The sequence below is a fragment of the Salvelinus namaycush genome, chromosome 4 (assembly GCF_016432855.1).
Source record: "Salvelinus namaycush isolate Seneca chromosome 4, SaNama_1.0, whole genome shotgun sequence".
Lineage (NCBI taxonomy): Eukaryota > Metazoa > Chordata > Actinopteri > Salmoniformes > Salmonidae > Salvelinus > Salvelinus namaycush.
Genome location: NC_052310.1, coordinates 6964505 through 6981162, shown reverse-complemented (window position 1 = coordinate 6981162; position 16658 = coordinate 6964505). Strand labels below are relative to the sequence as shown.

Genomic DNA, 16658 nt, shown 5'->3' with positions numbered 1-16658 from the left:
GTGTCTTGTCGTTAAGCGCTGACCAATCACAACAAAGTGGGTTCTGATCGCGCATGCTCATTTGATACATTGGATTTTTGTTGATACTATCCTGCTTGAGTTCCTTTCGGGGCTCTGAGTTTAGCTTTTTCAAGCTATTAAACCCCCTACTTTGGGGGGTTTACTATTCTAATTGAGCCAATAAAATACTAACTATATGAAGGGCTGATGGAGAACACAAGGGATTTGGTGAGTTAATTTTCCCGATGTGGGCCGTCCGTATCCGATTTGTTGTGTAGCAAGCGTGCTAACTTTAGCCTTAGCTAGCGCTCCCCTTTCGTTATCGGATTGTAGTAACAGCTGATTGAATCCCCTAAACTACAAAATAGCAATATCCAACAGCCCTTATTTTATTGAAAAGTGAATATGTGGACACTTTTATTCGGTTTTTACATGCTAAATGGATACTCATTTAAATAATTTATTGCAAGCGGTGTCTTGTAACTGACGGTAGCTAGGTCAGCTAGCCAAGTAACTAACGCTAGAACTGGAATAACAGGTTTGCTAGCTGAGGCCCAGCCCATGTCTCTCACATTCATTCTGCACAATCCGTTGTAACAATGTTAGCTAAGTGTTAACGGTAACATAAATAGCTAGCTAGACAGTAACGTTAGTGCGATTAAGATGATGGGGAAAGGATCGTTTAGCTGGAGGTGTTTCTCCAGACAGCTAAGTTAGCAAGCTAGCGTTAGCTACCAGCTACTATTATATGCAGAGGTGGTAAATAAATTAACACTTAGGCGGCTTTGTGATTATATAGCAAGGAAACTGGTATTGTATTTTATATATATATAAATACGTAAGACTCAGTTATTGCTCAGTTAAATGTTATCCGATGCTAGTAACTGTATTGGTATGGATGTTATCTCATGGATGTCTGTAGCCATGTACATATGCTTAGCCGTGGTAGTTATATCTGCTACATATCAGTGTGGCTGTTGTATCACGTTGTTTACCGTACACGGTTTCCAAGTATACCAATCTTCTATTAGGACTAATATGCCATAATAAAACATGTTATTTAAGTTGTGATTATTCACTTGTTGAAAGAAGAACAAGTGTCAATAAATGATATTATATCCCTCTCACTGTACAATTGGTGTCAGTAGGCGTCATGCGTTCCCTCTCTCTGCTTCTTCCAGGCTGAACGCACCCCGCGTTCGGAGCGTAAGCGCCAGGACTCGTTTGGGATGTTTGACCGGTACGACAGCTGCAGTGAGGAGAGCACCAGTAGCTCCAGCTCAGAGGACAGTGAGGACGAGGTGCCCTCCATCCCCGCCAGCCTGCCCATCATCAAAAACAATGGACAGGTCTACACCTATCCCGACGGCAAGACCGGCATGGGTCAGTACAGGGAAATATTGATATAGGATCCATAGATATAAATCAGTTAAGAATCCTATGGGTCAGTCAGTGTCTCTGGGGTGATTGCACAAAACCGGTTAAGCGAGTGAATTAAGTGGCTGCCTGTGATTGACATAGATCCCGGCCTGCTACTGTCATAGTTATCCTGTCATTTCATACAATATAGTTGAGGAAAATAACTGATGAAAGAAGAATACATTGCTTTGAATGAATTGGAATATCCTGCTTTATTCTGAGTTCCCAGGAAATGTTTATGTTTTGCCTTGTTTTCCAGCCACGTGTGAGATGTGTGGGATGGTCGGAGTGCGAGACGCCTTCTACTCCAAGACTAAACGCTTCTGCAGCGTCTCCTGCTCTAGAAGTTACTCCTCCAACTCTAAGAAAGCCAGCATCTTGGCTAGACTCCAGGTAACCATATAATCCCATACTATGTTCTGTATGTTATTTGTTGTAGCCAGATAGTAGAATTAGAACATCTTCTTCTATTTCCTTTGGAAATGCAAGAGAACATAACCAGTAAAAAGTGTGGGCATATTTTGTTTCTTCAATCTAATCTCACTGTAAATGTTTTGTGCTTTTTACTGAAGGGTAAACCACCTACGAAAAAGGCCAAGGTCTTACAGAAACAGCCTCTCATGGCAAAGTTGGCAGCTTACGCCCAGTACCAAGCAAGTCAACAACAACAGAACCAGGCTAAGTCAAAAGCAGGCGAGTCCACCTGTAGTTCAGTTGGTAGAGCATGGCGCTTCAAAGCCAGGATAGTGGGTTCGATTCCCGGGACCGTCTATATGTAAAATGTATGCATGCATGACTAAGTCGCTTTGGTTAAAAGCTTCTGCTAAATGGCATATATTATAGACAGAACACACAATCTCTCATATTGTTGTTATGCAGAAGAATGGCCTTGAATGGAAGATGGTTTTAGTTATAAGAACACACATTCTCTTTCCTGACCCAGTATAGTGAATGTTGACCTTGTTCCTTCTCCCCTACAGTGGTTCCTGTTGAAGGCTTTGACTGGGGGCGGTACATCTGTAGCAATAACTTGGTTGGAGCACCAGTCAGCTGCTTCAAGCACGTACGTTTAAACAACAGCTAGACATTCAAATTGTCCTGTATTGAAGTCTATTGCAGATGCTAAGGTTATATATCTGTAAATCCACCTTGTTTTGATCAACACAATTGTACCTTGTGGGATATATTATGAACTTGTGTTACATTTCATTATTTCTCGGTGTCTCAGGTCCCTATGGGTACGTGCTGGGGAGACCTAGCTGAAGGAGTGATGGTCGAGGTGCTCAACTCCGATACTAACCTCTCTACTAAAGTCTACTGGGTAGCAGGGATCGTCAAACTGTCAGGTAAGAACACATCTAACCACTTGAAGGATTTCTATCCGTGTAACCAAACAATTCTTAACATTTAAAATGTATTTTTTTTTTTTTGCCATAATGAGCAGACTATTCTTAATAATTCTTAGAAGAATGCACAGTAATGGGGTTGTAAAGATGTCCCATGAGAGGCTCTTTCTGTTTCTGTTCTCTTCCCCAGGGTTCAAGGCTCTGCTGCGGTACGAGGGTTTTGACAACGACACCAGCAGGGACTTCTGGTGTAACCTCTGTGTTCCAGAGATCCACCACGTAGGGTGGTGCGCATCCAGCGGGAAACCGCTCGTACCTCCCAAATGTAAACATCATTCCATAATCATGATCATAGTAATACGCTTTCTTTTTTAACATGCCTGTTTTAACAGGCCTTTTACCATGCCTTTTTTAACATGCCTTTTGACATGCCTGTTTTAACAGGCCTTTTACCATGCCTTTTTTAACATGCCTTTTGACATGCCTTTTTTAACAGGCTTTTTTTAACAGGCCTTTTTTAACAGGCCTTTTTAACAGGCCTTTTACCATGCCTTTTTTAACATGCCTTTTGACATGCCTTTTTTAACAGGCCTTTTTTAACAGGCCTTTTTAACATGCTTTTTTTAACAGGCCTTTTTTAACAGGTCTTTTTTAACAGGCCTTTTTTAACAGGCCTTTTTTAACATGCCATTTAACATGCCTTTTTTAACATGCTTTTAACATGCCTTTATTTAACATGCCTTTATTTAACATGCCTTTTTTAACATGCCTTTTTTAACATGCTTTTTTTAACAGGCCTTTTTTAACAGGCCTTTTTTAACATGCTTTTTTTAACAGGCCTTTTTTAACAGGCCTTTTTTAACATGCTTTTTTTAACATGCCTTTTTTAACAGGCCTTTTTTAACATGCTTTTTTTAACATGCCTTTTTTAACAGGCCTTTTTTAACATGCTTTTTTTAACATGCCTTTTTTAACAGGCCTTTTTTAACAGGCCTTTTTTAACAGGCCTTTTTTAACATGCCTTTTTTAACATGCCTTTTTTAACAGGCCTTTTTTAACATGCTTTTTTTAACATGCTTTTTTTAACATGCCTTTTTTAACAGGCCTTTTTTAACATGCTTTTTTTAACAGGCCTTTTTTAACAGGCCTTTTTTAACATGCTTTTTTAAACATGCTTTTAACATGCCTTTTTTAACATGCCTTTTTTAACAGGCCTTTTTTAACATGCTTTTTTTAACATGCCTTTTTTAACATGCTTTTTTTAACAGGCCTTTTTTAACAGGCCTTTTTTAACAGGCCTTTTTTAACAGGCCTTTTTTAACATGCCTTTTTTAACAGGCCTTTTTTAACATGCCTTTTTTAACATGCCTTTTTTAACATGCCTTTTTTAACAGGCCTTTTTTAACATGCTTTTTTTAACATGCTTTTAACATGCCTTTTTTAACATGCCTTTTTTAACATGCCTTTTTTAACATGCTTTTTTTAACATGCTTTTAACATGCTTTTTTTAACATGCTTTTAACATGCCTTTTTTAACATGCCTTTTTTAACATGCCTTTTTTAACATGCCTTTTTTTAACAGGCCTTTTTTTAACAGGCCTTTTTTAACAGGCCTTTTTTAACATGCTTTTTTTAACAGGCCTTTTTTAACATGCTTTTTTTAACAGGCCTTTTTTAACATGCCTTTTTTAACATGCCTTTTTTAACATGCTTTTAACATGCCTTTTTTAACAGGCCTTTTTTAACATGCTTTTAACATGCCTTTATTTAACATGCTTTTAACATGCTTTTAACATGCCTTTATTTAACATGCCTTTTTTAACATGCTTTTAACATGCCTTTTTTAACATGCTTTTAACATGCCTTTTTAACATGCCTTTTTAACATCCTTTTTTAACATGCCTTTTTTAACATGCCTTTATTAACATGCTTTTAACATGCCTTTTTTAACATGCCTTTTTTAACATGCTTTTAACATGCCTTTTTAACATCCTTTTTTAACATGCCTTTTTTAACATGCCTTTATTAACATGCTTTTAACATGCCTTTTTTAACATGCCTTTTTTAACATGCTTTTAACATGCCTTTTTAACATCCTTTTTTAACATGCCTTTTTTAACATGCCTTTATTAACATGCTTTTAACATGCCTTTTTTAACATGCCTTTTTTAACATGCTTTTAACATGCCTTTTTTAACATGCCTTTTTTAACAGGCCTTGAACTTAACAGAAGATGGAAAACAGATTGATAGACTGATGATGGATTATGTTTTTGGTTTCTCTCTCAGCGATACAGCTAAAGTACTCTAACTGGAAAGCTTTCCTTGTGAAGCGTCTCACTGGAGCCAAAACACTACCACCGGACTTTGCCACCAAGGTAAGATTTCATCACTTTGAGCTGCAAGACGTAAACACCGGTAAGGACGATGGCTTAAACTCTACCTAGTTCTCTAAAAGCACCCACTCTTAGCGCTTCCTTTCATTCCCCCCTCTCTACCCAGGTCCATGAGAACATGCAGTTCCCCTTTAAGAAGCTGATGCGTGTGGAGGTGGTGGATAAGAGCCACCTGTGCCGGACGCGGGTGGCTCTGGTGGAGCAGGTGATTGGGGGACGACTGAGGCTCGTCTACGAGGAGGGCTCTGACGACTTCTGGTGTCACATGTACTCCCCGCTCATACACTCCATCGGATGGTCCCGGAGCATCGGACACCGCTTCAAACGGTCCGGTCAGTCAAGTTAGTTGGTTTTGGGTAGTTAAGTTGGCAGTGAGTTAGGCCTAGGTAGGTAGTTAGTCTAATGTGTTTGTTTTCTGACTCTGCTGACAATGTTTGTTTCCCAGATGTGTCAAAGAAAATCGATGGTCAAATGGACGCCCCCGCCCAGCTGTTTGCCAAGGTAATGTAAATACACCACATGTTTACAATGCCCCAAGTCTTTGTGCCTCTGTGGTTTGTATTGATATTTTCCAATGTACGGATCCAGAATGATGAATGAATCTGTGATATCTCCTCAGGTGAAAGACGTGGACCAGAATGGTGAATGGTTCAGGGACAGGATGAAACTAGAGGCCATCGACCCTCTAAACCTCTCAGCTATAAGTGTAGCCACTGTAAGAAAGGTAACTGTCTCACTTCTCCGCTTTCTGTGTAGCCACTGTAAGAAAGGTAACTGTCTCACTTCTCCGCTTTCTGTGTAGCCACTGTAATAAAGACATGGCAACAGTTTGGGTCGTTTCCATGGTAAAATTCAAGGGTCATACTACTCCGCTGTTGGCTCCCCTGGATTGGGGTTTCGCTCTACTTACTTTCAGTCCCTGGTCACCTGTTAAGGTTTTGAGTTGTATACATCTTAGATGGATGTTTGCTGTCCGTTTCAGGTGTTGGCAGACGGGTACCTCATGATCGGCGTCGACGGGTCGGAGGTGACGGACGGCTCAGACTGGTTCTGCTACCACTCCACCTCTCCCTCCATCTTCCCTGCCGGCTTCTGTGAAATCAACAACATCGAACTCACACACCCTAGAGGTACACTTCTTACCCCAACTTTCTTTTCCTTCTTTCACAGACTGCAACATTCCCTCACTCAGTTATTTTTTTTCACCCGTTGTTTATTTAATTAAGGATAGTCTCATTGAGATAGTCTCTTTGTCCCAGTTGTTGAAGGTAGCTCTTGTTCCTCTTCCTCTTTGGCCTCTCTGGTCAAGGGTTATGTGTTAACCCAGCCTTACCACTGACTCTGCCCCACAGGGTACACTAAACTGCCATTTAAATGGTTTGACTACCTCAGAGAAACAAGTTCAATAGCCGCTCCTGTGAAGCTCTTTAACAAGGTAGGACTGATTCCTGACATCGTGGCTGTGTTGTTTTGTTGGTTAGCGCAGTCCTGTAGTTCTGTCTTTCTATGATCACATGAAAATTATACTTCAAATAAAAATGACTACAAGCAGGCATTACCTACAAGGCAAATTATTTATCTATTTTTCGCTTACATACATGTTTGATGTAAGACTTTTTTCAAAAATTGTTATGGAAAAAGCACTGTATTGACGAAGAACCTAAAAATGTCTCTCGTCTTTGCCTCCGCCATCTTGTTGCCCCTGCCCAGGATGTTCCAAACCACGGGTTCCGTCAGGGTATGAAGCTGGAGGCCGTGGACCTGATGGAGCCCAGGTTGGTGTGTGTTGCCACTGTGACTCGGATCGTCCACCGCCTGTTGCGCATCCACTTTGATGGCTGGGAGGACGAGTACGACCAATGGGTGGACTGTCAGTCGTCTGACCTCTACCCCGTGGGCTGGTGTCAGCTGACCGGCTACCAGCTACAGCCCCCCGCCGCACAGAGTGAGATCAAACACCACAGTTCTACCCAAATATAACACACTGACATGTAGCACACTGACATGTAACCCACCAACATGTAACAAACTAACATGTAACACACTAACATGTAACACACCAACATGTAACCCACTAACATGTAACACAGGAACATGTAACCCACCAACATGTAACCCACCAACATGTAACCCACCAACATGTAACACACTAACATGTAACACACTAACATGTAACACACCAACATGTAACACACCAACATGTAACCCACCAACATGTAACACACTAACATGTAACACACTAACATGTAACACACCAACATGTAACCCACCAACATGTAACACACTAACATGTAACACACCAACATGTAACCCACCAACATGTAACACACTAACATGTAACACACTAACATGTAACACACTAACATGTAACACACCAACATGTAACACACCAACATGTAACACACCAACATGTAACACACTAACACACCAACATGTAACACACCAACATGTAACACACTAACACACCAACATGTAACACACCAACATGTAACACACCAACATGTAACACACTAACATGTAACACAGGAACATGTAACACACTAACATGTAACACACCAACATGTAACACACCAACATGTAACACACTAACACACCAACATGTAACACACCAACATGTAACACACTAACACACCAACATGTAACACACTAACACACCAACATGTAACACACTAACACACCAACATGTAACACACCAACATGTAACACACTAACACACCAACATGTAACACACCAACATGTAACACACCAACATGTAACACACCAACATGTAACACACCAACATGTAACACACCAACATGTAACACACCAACATGTAACACACCAACATGTAACACACCAACATGTAACACACCAACATGTAACACACCAACATGTAACACACCAACATGTAACACACCAACATGTAACACACCAACATGTAACACACTACACCAACATGTAACACACCAACATGTAACACACCAACATGTAACACACCAACATGTAACACACCAACATGTAACACACCAACATGTAACACACCAACATGTAACACACCAACATGTAACACACCAACATGTAACACACCAACATGTAACACACCAACATGTAACACACTAACATGTAACACACAACACACCAACATGTAACACACTAACATGTAACACACCAACATCTAACACACTAACATGTAACACACCAACATCTAACACACTAACATGTAACACACCAACATCTAACACACTAACATGTAACACACCAACATCTAACACACTAACATCTAACACACCAACATGTAACACACCAACATGTAACACACCAACATGTGACACACTAACATGTAACACACTAACATGTAACACACTAACATGTAACACACTAACACACCAACATGTAACACACTAACATGTAACACACTAACACACCAACATGTAACACACCAACATGTAACACACCAACATGTAACACACCAACATGTAACACACTAACACACCAACACACTAACACACCAACACACTAACATGCACAATCATAAACCAAACAACTACCACTTAGGCTCTCATTGATGGATTGGATTAAGTTCCAGCTAATACGTGACCAATTACTTGATAACATACGATTGGAGTCCCAAACTAACAGGCAGAAATGTACATTTGTGTAAAACAATAGGCCACTGTTTATTCTCTCCTCTATTTTCTATCATTTCAGTGGCCAGAGAAATCCCTGCAGCTGTACCTAAGCACAAGAAGAAAGCTCAACAATACAAAGGACAAAAGAAAAGTGAGTTCTCTAATCTTTTATCATCACTCGCTTCCCTCTTTCCCTCCTTTCGTTGGTCCACACCAGTGGAGGCTGGTGGGAGGATCTATAGGAGGATGGGCTCATTGTAATAATGGCTGGAATGGATTCAGTGGAACGGAGTCAAACGTGGTTTCCCTGTGTTTGATACTGTTCCATTGATTCCATTCCAGCCATTGCAATGACTCTGTCCTCCCAAAGTGCCTCCCACCAGCCTCCACTGTTCCACACTCTGGTGGGGGGAAATCTATCTAGCTTAGAATCTCTGTTAATGTTTAGTTTTTTCTTTCTTGTCTGTTCTTTGGGATCTGATTGGTTGGCATGAGTCCCATGACAGGAAGCTGTGGTACTCTGGGCGAGTGCCAAAAAGGTGGCGAGGGTGTTGTAACACTGGGTGTGATGGTCCAAACCATAGAGATAAAAATAGGACTTATCTTTCTGTCTGTGCCATTATGGTGTCCATGACAACATGGGCAGTGCCATTGGGGCTCTCTCCATTTTAAAGTAGTGAATGTTCTTCTGTTGTGTTTGAAAAAGCATAAAGATAATATTGTTGATTTATCGTCCCCTGCTGTGTGTCTTCTTTCTTGTGTGTTATTCATTTGTGGCCACTAAATGGCAGTGATATAGCTTAAAGCCATCTACAAACCAATTTGAAGAAGGCAATGCTCTGATCTTTGGCTAATCACTCCCAGCCCATAGGAATCCCCACCCAGTTGACCACTTTAAAATGGTGGAAGGCCTCGATGGCAATGTCCATGCTGAAACTGGTTCTATCCATCTAGAGCCATCTGTCTACCTGTATGTTCCAAGCACAACTTGTTCCACGTCTTAGGAAGTGGTTTAGCAGGGCTATGTGCAGACGTGGTCACACACTAACGCTAGTCTGGTTTACTTGAGTTTGAGCTTACCTTGGGTGTATTCAGAACATGTTTTAGAACATTTCACAATGGATCAGAGGTCATTCTTATGAACCATTTGAAACATGTTTGGTGTTTTTGAAATATTGTATTTAAACAGAATAAAATAACTTGAATGTGTACAGTTGAAGGCGGAAGTTTACATACACGTAGGTTGGAGTCATTAAAACTCATTTTTCAACCACTCCACAAATTTCTTAACTGTGGATGTATTTCAAGGCCTACCTTTAAACTCAGTGCCTCTTTGCTTGACATCATGGGAAAATCATAAGAAATCAGCCAAGACCTCTACAATAAATTGTAGACCTCCACAAGTCTGGTTCATCCTTGGGAGCAATTTCCAAACGCCTGAAGGTACCACGTTCATCTGTACAAAAAATAGTACACAAGTATAAACACCATGGGCCCACGCAGCCGTCATACCACTCAGGGAGGAGACGCATTCTGTCTCCTAGAGATTAACATACGTTGGTTCGAAAAGTGCAAATCAATCCCAGAACAACAGCAAAGGACCTTGTGAAGATGCTGGAGGAAACGGGTACAAAAGATTCTATATCCACAGTAAAACGAGTCCTATATCGACATAACCTGAAAGGCCGCTCAGCAAGGAAGAAGCCACTGCTCCAAAACCGCCATGAAAAAGCCAGGCTACGGTTTGCAACTGCACATGGGGACAAAGTTCGTACTTTTTGGAGAAATGTTCTCTGATCTGATGAAACAAAAATAGAACTGTTTGGCCATAATGACCATCGTTATGTTTGGAGGAAAAAGGGGGAGGCTTGCAAGCCAAAGAACACCATCCCAACCGGGAAGCACGTGGGTTGCAGCATCATGTTATGAGGGTGCTTTGCTGCAGGAGGGACAGATGCACTTCAACAAAAATAGATGGCATCATGAGAAAGGGAAATTATGTGGATATATTGAAGTAACATCTCAAGACATCGGTCAGGAAGTTAAAGCTTGGTCGCAAATGGGTCTTCCAAATGGACATTGACCCCAAGCATACTTCCAAAGTTGTGGCAAAGTTGCCTAAGGACATCAACGTCAAGGTATTGGAGTGGCCATCACAAAGCCCTGACCTCAATCCTATAGAAAATTTGTGGGCAAAACTGAAAAAGCGTGTGCGAGCAAGAAGGCCTACAAACCTGACTCAGTTACACCAGCTCTGTCAGAAGGAATGGGCCAAAATTCACCCAACTTATTGTGTGAAGCTTGTGGAAGGCTACCCGAAACATTTGACCCAGGTTAAACAGTTAAAAGGCAATGCTATCAAATACTAATTGAGTGTATGTTAACATCTGACCCACTTGGAATGTGGTGAAAGAAATAAAAGCTGAAATAAACCATTCTCTCTACTATTATTCTGACATTTCACATTCTTAAAATAAAGTGGTGATCCTAACTGACCTAAGACAGGGAATTTTTAACAGGATTAAATATCCGGAATTGTGAAAAACTGAGTTTAAATGTATTTGGCTAAGGTGTATGTAAACCTCCGACTTCAACTGTACATGCTATATAATTCATTAAATAATGTGATTATCTAGGCCATTTACCTTTATATACACACACAATAGGATCTGTAATGAATTAATTAATAAGTTAGCATTTATTTTATTATTCAAAATACATATGAAGTAACCCTATGCAACCGAACATTCAAACCTACACTGTTGGGAGCAGTAGCAACCTGAAAGCACCCGTAGTAGCTTACCTGAGTCTAACTTGGTGTCTAGAGCGGAAGGTTCCGGTTGGTCGTCGGCTCTTCAGTCAGGCAGGCAGGAGGAGGAGCCTATCAGGGGAGGACGAAGAGCAGAGTCCGCCCCCTTACTCCAGCCAGTGCCCCACTCTGGCCCCCCGGTCCCGCACCCACCACCACTACCACCACCACCATCACACCCACAAACCAGGTAACACTACCAATAAATAACCACTGAGACCTCCACACAGACAGAGGGTGCTAATAGGGGTCAGTCCTCAGCCACTGTAGGTGCTGACCCTGCTGTGTGATCGCTGTGTGTTGGATACACCTGCATGAAAGCAAGTTCTATTCACCTGTTTCTGTGTCACGTTATTGAAGTGAAAGTACTAATGTGAGAAAGGGCAATTTCTCCTCTCACCTCATGATGCGTACTAGGTGAGCAGGACGTCTGCAGGAAGGAGGAGAAGTGGTGATATAATATACTGTAGAAGTCTGGTTTCATTACAGGAACTACAGGCTCAGATGGAGGGCTAGGTATTAACAAGGATAGCTGGTCTTGTGCTGAAAAGCGTTTTGTGACTAAAAATGGTTGTTTACCCCCTAAGAGAATATTTTTTTTTTTAAGTGGTTGTTTAGCTATTTTGTTCTGTCTTGGTGTTAAACATTTATTATCTGTCTTGGTATGCTGGACAGGCTTTCGAAAATGTATTTTAAAATGATGTAACCCTCTATTTTGCTATCTCTCTCTCCCTCTCTCTCTCCCTCACTCTAGAGTCTCTGTTACGTCTTAAGGAGGAACAGGCTGAGGTGGATGAGTTCACCTTCTCCCAGGGCGTCTCAGACCAGGAGAGCAACGGCTCTGGCAACTACTACATCAAACAGGAGCCCTGTTGACAGGGGGGACAGGGGACCGGGGCTAAGCCTGGGAGGGTAGGGGGAGCCGGACAATACCCCTGAAATCCAACATCCAGAGAGACACTGCCTACAACCCCCTACTAGGACAAGACACATCCCTAAACCAAGACAAGAGCAACAGGGCAGGGAGCATGGAGAGCTCTAAAAAAAACTCATCCAGAAAAGATGGCCTCTAACACTGCAATCAGGGGAGAATACTGCTGGGGGACTTGGTACCCCAAAAACACTAAGTGACTACATGCCCTGAAACCCAAACCCTTACCCCACAAAATCAAGACAGGGAGCTACTTAGGTCTCCCCAAAACCATCCAGGGAAGAAGAACACTTCTGAGCAGCTACAACATCAAACCCTGGAGCCCTGATGGACAGTCACTCATTCAGTGAGACCGACATACCATATAAACCATATAAACGGGTAACCGGTACACTTCCTAAAGCCACTGGCCCGGAAGAGGGCTATGATACCTGGACAACCTGATCAGAATCCCACATCCCTGAATGATTGGAAACGACCATGGCTTTCTGTCTTCCTCCATAAATGCATCTAGGCAGGGGGCCTTGGAGCTCTGGATGCCCACAACAGAAGCCTGTTCTCTGGGTACTCTGTCTCTCCCACCACCCTGCCGTAGGCCAGGCAGGACCTCTGACACAACTCGGGGACACACACACACAGACACCTGCACTAAATGTGACAGATATATAGGTCTTTGGTTTATTTCTTTCAGGTAAGAGAGCTAAGGAAGGAGGGATTGAATTTCACTTGGTCTTGAGGGAGGGAGGGATTTTATTTCACGCGGTCTTGAAAGCGAGGAAAGGAGGGAGGGAGGGAAAGAGCTGTATAAAACAGGAATCTTTTTTCCAACAATTTTGCCAGGTGGACTTGCTTTGATTTGCTAATAGTACATGAAGTTTTGGTAAAGTTTCTGTTTTTGTTAGTTTTTGTACTTTTAAATTGGAGGGTTATTTTGTCTTAAATGCTGATTTGTTATCAACAGCTCTTTGGGGGAGTGGTGTGGATATTATAGTAAGGATACATATTCATAGACGAGACCTATTCAATATAGAACTATGTAGATATTAAGGAAAGTGATTTGGCCTGAGTGGGTTTTGAAACCTTGTGAAAGGAGTCTCTTAGACTAGATGGGGTTTGTGCCCCAATAGGTTAACGGACATACTTCTTAGTATTGGCTATGCATACTATGTAGTCTGCTAGTGTGTGTGTTGGGAAACACTAGATAAACACGATCACAGATTGCACTACAGGAACAAACAGCCAGTCTCTCTGGCTTGTTGAAACCATCCTTACCTCTAGCATGTCAGCAGCTTTACAATAGAGAGACCAGACTTATCTAGTGTTTGCATCAGTGTTTTTTTACTGGGGAAACAACTCCAGAAACGAAGCTAAACCACATTAGATACTCGTTATTACACTCAACCATAATGTCTTATTCCTTGTCATAACCTATTTTCTTCTAAGAAAACAAGTGCAAACTCTTCATAAATCTGTCCCTAAAAGAGAGAGAATTTCTATCAATCGAGCAAAGTTTAATCCTAAAATGATGTCAATCAGAAATAAAACATTGTAGGCTCCATGTCAAGAATGACATCGAGGTATGCAAAACCGTTTGGTTAGGGATTCCCCTCTCTTGTTTATGGCTAATTCTTTATTTCAGAGCCAAATGGATGTGTACTGGTTAAGCATTCAACTGAGCCACTGGATAACAACTTTGTCGGTGTTAATGTCTCCATTTATTAAACATTGCTTTGTTGATAGCCTTTGTAAGTGTCCGTTCACAAAACCAATGGGATCTGATTGGATTAGGCTATAGCAGGAGAAAACCTTTCCCGTTGGCTTCTTTATTCACCATTTAGACCGCATAAATTTTTGCTAGATTCCTGATTGGTTGGAGATCCTCCCAACTTCCTGAATCTGCTTGTGCATTGTAGCTGGTAGTGAGTGGTGACAATTGTATCTAGACTTCCTCTCTTCCCTCGCAGTGATATGTTATATTGTTGTACTACCTCCTGGTGAGCTTGGCAGTCAAATAGAGACAGGGTTGGGGGTCATAGTGACATCATGTGTCTCTAATCCGAGATGCAGGTTTGGGCAACTTGATATACCATATGCAAATAAAAAATAATGATATCCTCATATGTCTGACTAGACACCGAACACAGATATTTGTAACAGCACATTTTGAGGTAGTCCTCGAAATGGAATAATATGCAATAATGTTTTCTGTATTTTGCTATGTCAGATCGCTGAATTACAACACCCTAAAGTGATATTAAGGTACATGAAATATATTATACTTGCTTCAATTGACCTACATTCTATTGCATAACTATGGCAACTATGTGAACTATGGTCTATAAACAGAATATAATAAATGTTATTTGAATCCACTATGTATAAATAGAATAGTACAGAAAAGTTGATCTAGCTCAGTTATTGTTGCAGTGGATGGGAGATGACCTAGAATCTCTCTTTCTATACCAGTAAGGTTGACAATTAACTTCTCAGGAAATGTTTGCATTTTTCTCTAAGGTGTTTTCTTGGCTGCAAGGGTCAAGCAAAGTGCATTACAGTCACAATTAAACAGAATGACATTGCATAAAGTTATTCAAAGGAAAGTCTTAATGGAATAACTTGCTCACAAATTAATGTTTCTTCTTGTCCATGTCTGAATGTTGATTTCTCCCCTGTTTTTGATATGGTTTCTTGTATTATTATTGTTCTGTTGATTTGGTGAGGTATTTTACATAAACCCTTCATGTTCTAATGATTAACAATGCGTTGAGAACCCCTTGATCGGTGTTCAGTTTGACGCCATGCTTTGTGTAGCTAGGTTTTACCCTCAATTATTGTTTCCATGTGTAGTTCCTTTTCCAAAGGATGTACGATCAATAGTTTCTACCGTTTCCTCTCTGGATTTTAGATTGAATTTTTTTATATTAATTAAGGTTATATACAATGTCCAGCGGAGTAATTAAATGTAGTGTGTCACTATCCTCTTATGTGAAAAAGGTTTGGAGTTCAGGATTTGGTTTTTGTTAACTTCAAGAAATCAGATCTGGCACAGACTATGACTAGCTAGATGAGAATGAAGAAAGTGTTAAAGAATTGTGGTAATCTTAACCAATTAACTGATCAAATTACGTATCTTAGAAAAACAAAAAGACACAACTGTTTATAGACTAACTTTGCTGCTACCTTCCAAATAACCCAAATAATTCCTAATGCACAATCACATTTTGGAGAGAGAGGTTTCTTTTTCAGTGCTACTATGACTCTTTATTCTTAGAAATGGATGTAGGAATATCCCAATGTCACTGAGCTGCCCAATCCAAAAGCAACACCTCTGAATCAGCCCCTTAGAGACCTGTAAGAACAGGAAGCCATTATTGGCTCACACCTATTCGTTCAGATGTACAAGGGGTGATTCAGGAAGTGTGTAGAGGGAGGGGCTGATTTGGGACCGGATCAATCCAGTTAGTGCATGCAAAATTGTAAGGTCTTTCTGTGGACCAACACTGAGCTTGTTTTGCTGTTATGGTCTTTGGTCATGCTACCGCTCACTCTAAATCGATCCCTAGCCACTAACCCTACTCATCCTATAGAGCCGAAAGGATTGGATAGGTATGAGAAAGATGGTACTAGCTCCATTTTGCCCTTTTGATAGGCTTAGTGGCATTTTGAGGCATATTTCTTACACCTATCCAAACCTTTCAGATCTTAAATGTCTAGTGGAAGTAGGGGGTCAATCTAGAATGAGGTGTCTGTTCTTTGAATACTAACACGGGTCTCTTTTTGTATGTGACAACCCCACTATATTCAACCGTTATATATCATGGTGCTACATATATATTTGATAAAGTGATTATTAGTTATTTTATTGGGGAAATAATTCTCATTAACTGTAATTATGAATGGAGGGGCTTAAGTTATGTTTTGGTGTTTTATTTTGGATACAAATAACTAAATGATTTGTTTAAAAAAATATATAATATTGAAATTATAAACACTGACCCGTGTGGTAGAAATTTGGTTGCAATGTGGTTTGTACATCTCTATCTAGATACATGAGGTTTCCGTTCTTTCTTCTGGTCATTTTGTGCTGTGATCGAGGTTTGATAGACAATACCTTGAATTTGTAAATAAACCAAATGTTTGGTAGACATAA

The 16658-nt window shown here is 40.7% G+C and overlaps 1 protein-coding gene across 1 annotated transcript; it reads left to right on the top strand.

Annotated features, from left to right (window-relative positions):
- The first annotated feature begins 95 nt into the window (after positions 1-95).
- Positions 96-16658, top strand: LOC120046102 (MBT domain-containing protein 1-like). Its single transcript, XM_038991053.1, has 17 exons — positions 96-228; positions 1182-1383; positions 1679-1812; positions 1992-2112; positions 2400-2482; positions 2648-2765; positions 2956-3090; positions 5054-5142; positions 5267-5492; positions 5606-5661; positions 5780-5884; positions 6143-6290; positions 6513-6595; positions 6871-7105; positions 8848-8919; positions 11594-11767; positions 12332-16658. The coding sequence occupies exons 1-17, from the start codon at positions 208-210 to the stop codon at positions 12451-12453; spliced, it is 2124 nt and encodes a 707-aa protein (XP_038846981.1). The 5' UTR covers positions 96-207; the 3' UTR covers positions 12454-16658.

What these genes read in the sequence shown, in the direction of transcription:
- LOC120046102 (XM_038991053.1), top strand. Translation starts at nt 208, where the DNA reads ATGGAGAACACAAGGGATTTG. An exon ending in ACAGCCCCCCGCCGCACAGA is followed by an intron (nt 7,106 to 8,847) that starts GTGAGATCAAAC and finishes CTATCATTTCAG; the next exon opens with TGGCCAGAGAAATCCCTGCA. An exon ending in ATACAAAGGACAAAAGAAAA is followed by an intron (nt 8,920 to 11,593) that starts GTGAGTTCTCTA and finishes CTTGGTGTCTAG; the next exon opens with AGCGGAAGGTTCCGGTTGGT.